General features: G+C 48.3%; 1 protein-coding gene across 1 annotated transcript in view; it reads left to right on the top strand.

Moving 5' to 3' along the window:
* Window positions 1-329: 329 nt before the first annotated feature.
* The window catches only part of LOC102791081 (integrin alpha-3-like), a 27,916-nt gene continuing 22,711 nt past the window's right edge, over window positions 330-5,534 (top strand). Inside the window, exons 1-7 of the mRNA XM_087840223.1 lie at window positions 330-424; window positions 1,627-1,796; window positions 3,568-3,695; window positions 4,304-4,389; window positions 4,464-4,600; window positions 4,675-4,781; window positions 4,905-4,997. Of these exons, the coding sequence (XP_087696349.1) occupies window positions 1,639-1,796; window positions 3,568-3,695; window positions 4,304-4,389; window positions 4,464-4,600; window positions 4,675-4,781; window positions 4,905-4,997 (709 nt within the window). The 5' untranslated portion in view covers window positions 330-424; window positions 1,627-1,638. The remainder of the gene's footprint in view (window positions 425-1,626; window positions 1,797-3,567; window positions 3,696-4,303; window positions 4,390-4,463; window positions 4,601-4,674; window positions 4,782-4,904; window positions 4,998-5,534) is intronic.

Below are 5,534 nucleotides of genomic sequence, written 5' to 3'. Positions count from 1 at the left end.
CTGGGCTTTGTGAGCACGTTTGGTTTTGTTTCATGGGTCCAGGTTTTAAATGTCTTGGACCTTCAAAACCAATTTCAGGGTTCTGTTCTGGTTCTAGATCAGGCTTTCAGACCTCTACAAGCAACATGAGAACACGGGTCTTCACAAAGGTAGAAAGACAAACATAGTGTGTGTGTGTGTGTGTGTGTGTGTGTGTGTGTGTGTGTGTGAGGGTGGGGGTGGGGTTAACAGAGAGAGAGAGACATGATTTCATTTCAGGGCGAGTGAGCACGGCTGAAGAATGAGAATGAGGGCGTGAGTGAGGGAGGCATCTGAGCGTGTGCAGATCAGTCGGTGAGCAGACGGAGGAGAAGTCAGACGGAGCAGAGCGGGAATCAAACAACCTGCGAGGGACAAACCAGCGAGCCAACAGGAAGAGCAACAGGTCTGCGTTTCTTCCTCTACCCTTATTTCTTTACGTTTGATCTGACAGACTTCAGACCAGATTTCTATTATTCAGCAGCAAATATCTCAGTAAATTCATTCCAGGGTTAGACGGGTATCATCACGCTGTAATGAAGTGCCACAGAGTCAAAATACTCCACATCTACAGCTAATGTACTGTAAGTCTGCTGGGTAAAGATGCTGTGAGAGTAAAGTGTCTGTGTGGAACAGAAGAGAGCATGAAAACACTTCGTATTTAATGCGCTGTTACATGTAATTAATGTTTCATTAGTGCCAGAACGAACAGCCTGAAGTGAAAGCAAAAATACAGTCAGCACAGGTGTACTGTCGGCAGCTCACAGCAAGCTCAGTATTTACTGACACAAACCCAACAGAAAGCACAGAGAAGAGTAAAGAACTGCAAATACAGTAGAAAAGGATAAGGAACACAACGATAGCACGGAGGAGAAAAGCTCATAGCTGCTGAGGTGTTACTGAACTTCTGGTTATCGTGAACTGAAGTTTTGGGTGAAGTGACTTTCGTGGATTCGCTGTGGCGTTCAGGGTGACCAGAAAACCGTTTCCTTTAGTTTTGCTGCTGCAGACACCTGCTAAACTCTGCTGGAAAAAGAAATCAGCATCTCCATAAAGCTTGTGAGCAGGTAGAATGATGAAGGGCTCCTCATTTACCATACCAACGTCAAATCAACCATGGCAGAGCGACCACCGCCAATCCCAGCAGATCATCACAAAGTAGGAAGCTCACACAGCTGCACTCTTAACATAAGCCACAGGAAGCTGAGCAGCATCAATCAGAGATTCAAACTTCAAATAAAACAACAATAATCTTTGACTTTTGATTTTCACTATAAATCATGCTACCTTTGTGAATTACATTTCCAAATACAACCCCCGTTTTTTTGAGATTATACAAAAACGTCCTGAAACGCAGCAGATTAAGTTCACGGTGGACTGTGAGGGTATAACACAGTGTCGTCTGCATGAAAGAGATAGACCTATCCAGCCCCACAGTCAGCATTTTACACTCAGGACGTTTGATGACACAACAAAGGTACGGCAGCTTTCACACGTCTTCCACTGAGCATCAGTTACCATGACGATACAGCCAGGTAGAATAAAACCCGTGTGACATTAACGATAACTTACTGACAATCGCACTTCTGACTTTTTTCTGCTGTTCAGGTGTGTGTCTCCATGGCAACAGGTGTGTGCATGTTGCTGGTTGTGGGTATCAGCGTGTGTGCAGCGTTCAACCTCGACACGTCATTTCCACTGCTGAAGATGGGCGAACGAGGAAGTCTGTTTGGATTTTCTGTTGCTCTGCACCGAGACCTGAAGACAGAGAGTTACCTGTGAGTACACACCTGTGTGTGTGTGTGTGTGTGCTAGCTGTGCGTCTGCTCTTAGGTGTGTCCGGGTAAATGATCTGACTCAAGCTTAGGTCAGCAGATCTTTACTGTCCTCACAGTGACACCAGTGTTATAACAGAGCGGGCTTGTGTGGCTCCTTTTCTATAGAGGAAGAACTGCTGGATTATTTTGATGAAGCAGAGTTCAAAGCAACATTGTTTCCACTTTTCATCAGTTAGAACCAAATCTCTCACAGCTGATCAAAGCAGCAGTAAAACAGGAAGTGAGGTCATATCTCAGAAACACTTTCATGTGTGAATAATAAACGTGGCATTTGGAGTCGTGAGGACGTCTAAAATAGTGGGTAACATTTCTGTCCGCTCTCTGGCTTCATGGGGTCGTCTGTCTGGCTTCAGGTGACGGCTCTCCACCGAATTCTGGCCGACTTCTCTGCTTCCTTCACTGGACCCTATCAAACACACACGTACTCTCTGTGTGCGTCAGACACACAGAGTCAGGTGAATGCCCTGCAGCGTTAATAATGTGTCTGAATTCTTCTGAAGTCTGTGCAAACAGCAGATAAAGGACAAGGCGGTATTAAGAAAGGTGGAGCTTCAGGAGGTTTTCAGGGGCTCCGTAATGTCGGGGAGCAGAGGAGTGACAGCGCCCGCCTCTGTCAGCGCGGCGTTTATCGTCAGAGTGAGTCCGAGCAGATGCCGGCAGGTCACGTGGTGCAGCCTCACACTGCACACACACATTTTTAGCTTAAACTTTCAAAATAAAAGCAGCTCAAGTCTCTGCGCGCAGCTACTGTCTGCAGAGCATCGTGTGAGAGTAAACTGAGGTCAGATGGGGGTCTAACAGGAAGTGCAGGTCACACTAAAGCTGCACATTTCCTGTCTCTATGTGAGAGGCGGTCACACAGAGGCCACCCAGCTGTCTGTCTCTAGTCACCGTGACAACTGTCTCTTTATACTCTGTAATTGGATTAGCTGTTAGTCTCACACACACACACACACACACACTCTAATGTAGCTTCCTTGGAGTGTTCAGGGGTTAGGAGGTCAATGTCTTCTCTGATTGGAAGTCCCCCCCTCCCCCCAGGTGTGTTCCTCTGTGATTGTCACACTCATGATCAATAATTCAAAATCACAACAACAGTCACCTCAAGGCGCTTTATACTGTAAGGTCGACCCTACAATAATAGATGCAGAGAAAAACCCAACAATCATATGACCCCGTATGAGCAGCACTTTGGCGACAGTGGGAAGGAAAAACTCCCTTTTAACAGGAAGAAACCTCCGCCCAGGCTCAGGGAGGGGCGGGGCCATCTGCCATGGTCTTATGGGTTCTTGAGGACACAATGCATAGTCAGGTGATTCTGGGAGACACGTTAAGCAGGTAGTGATGCCTGAGGACAGGCAGAGTTAAAATGTGTGTTTGACAGGTTTGAGCTGGGAAGCAGTCGGGTCCCCACAGCAGCAGTTAAACAGGTACAGATGCACAGTCAGGCTGCTGTGAACGAGCTCTCAGCTGGGAGGACGCGTTTGTTCAAACTTTACTGTGAGACTAAATGTAGACGCACTGACACAAACAGAGTCCCCGACCTGTCTCTGAAGGCTGGTTTGCTCGTCTTCAGATAATTCACGTCACGTGACCGAAGCTCCTTAGAAGGAGGCGACCCGTGTCCTCTGTGTGTGTCCTTCAGACGTTTCCTCATTTATTCCACCCAGAATCTCAAACGTAAACTGTGCCGTCTGTGTCATCCCGACAGGCTATTAGTCGGAGCCCCCAGAGAGAAGGCGGAGCCAAATGTTCCAGCCAATCACACAGGAGGAGTGTACACCTGTCCAATCAGTGCCAGCCAGTCAGACTGCAGGAGGATGAAGCTCATAGATCCAAGTGAGTCACACGTGTCCTTAACCTTATTGGCTGGTTTGTTTACTTCCTCTTGTATCGGCCAATCACAGATCAGGTACTCAGCCTGACCGTCAGCGACCCGTTTCCTGAGCTTGTTTGGCTGCACTAATGGGTGATGCTATCAGTGTCCTGGTGCATTCTGGGAACTCCTCAGTGAGCAGTGAAAGCTGCTGTCTGCGTTATCGGCTGCTCAAACACAGCAACACACACACACACACACACACACACACACACACACACACACACACACACGTATGCACACACACACACACACACACAGTGTTTATATGGAGAGAAACTGTCATGAATCAGCGACTCACTGATCTGAGCTGACTCTCCCGGCTGAGGTTAGCCAGCGGGTATGTGACACCTGTGTGACACCTGTGTCCAGGTGAGCTGTGCTGTCATACTGCTGCAGCTCAGGTGTGCAGGATAGCGCGCGCTCTGTCAGCTGCTGGACAACATATTTGCAGCACAGGCTGTATGGGGTTAGAGTCAGTGGAATAAATCACACAAAAGTTTATTTTTTTACCTTTACCCTGTCAGTGGGCGGAGCCTACAGTCTGCGACTCACCTGTGATGTGTTTCAGCCAAGATCCATGCTGATGAACTGGTCGAGGACATGTGGTTGGGCGTCTCAGTAGCCAGTCAGGGCCGGCCTGGGGGGCGTGTCCTGGTGAGTTTGTGCTCTGATTGGCTGATTATTTTCCTGTTGGTCAGAAGTTAAAGAGCGGCGTGTTTGCTCTGCAGGCATGCGGTCACCGCTTCACAAAACTCTATGGAGCGTTCAATTTAAGGCACATGATTGGCCGCTGTTATCTCCGTGGAAACGACCTGCGGTACGACGAGAACGACTCTAATTGGCAGGACCCCGAACAGTCCTGCAGGTATGTCACATGACTGCACACTACAGGTGATGAGTGATGCTCCGCCTCCTCACCTGCTGCCTGTCTGTGTTCAGTCATCTGGGTGATTTCACTGGTGAGGTCATGTGCGGGATGGGGATGTCAGCGGCCATCACTCAAAGCGAAGTCATCGTTGGCTCGCCTGGAAGCTTCGAATGGCAAGGTGATTCTATTCTATTCTATTCTATTCTATTCTATTCTGATGTTTTTCTTCCTCTTCACCCAAATTCAGAGCGAGCATCTCAGCTCTGTGAGCGTCTAATGCAGTTCATGGTGTGTGTTGTAGGAAACGTCCACGTCTCCTGGATGAACCCTGACGATGAGTTTGACACCAAGATGAGCTCCTTCTCCAACCAGAAGCACAGGAACATCTACATCGGTGCGCCGTCTCTTTAAATAGCTCATTCAGAGCTGAGCTCGGTCACGTGTCCTCCTCAGCGCAGGATCATCTACATGCATGTGCCTAGATAAGGTTTGCAATGAGCACGTGCGGTTTGAGACAATGATTTAATGAGGGTGGAGCAGAGTGACGGTGTCCTGTAGAAACGCTAATGTTCCTCAACACAGAGCAGAAGCTCTCGTCAGGCGTAGCTCACTGTGAGCAGTGTTTCAGGTTTTTAGTCACACTCTCTGTTTGTGTGTCATTCAGAAACGCACGCGTCAAACCGGCTTTCATATCGTTCAAAAAGTGTCATTCTGGTTTCTGCAGGAAGTGTTTGTCGCCACAGGTGGCTGTGAGTCCGGCTCCTTCCTTTGACTTAAATACCTGCAGCCTCACAAGCTAAGTGCAGAGTTACGTACGTGGATGAGCAGCCGGTACTTTGACGTGCGGCTCAGTCAGGATCTGAATCGTGCTTTGTGTTATTGTTTTACGACTTATTTTAATGAAGCAGATCTCCTCTGGATCAGTCCTCCA

The sequence above is a fragment of the Neolamprologus brichardi genome, chromosome 4, assembly GCF_056152115.1.
Source record: "Neolamprologus brichardi isolate AB-2024 chromosome 4, ASM5615211v1, whole genome shotgun sequence".
Classification (NCBI taxonomy): domain Eukaryota; kingdom Metazoa; phylum Chordata; class Actinopteri; order Cichliformes; family Cichlidae; genus Neolamprologus; species Neolamprologus brichardi.
This window is presented reverse-complemented; position numbering and strand designations above follow the sequence as displayed.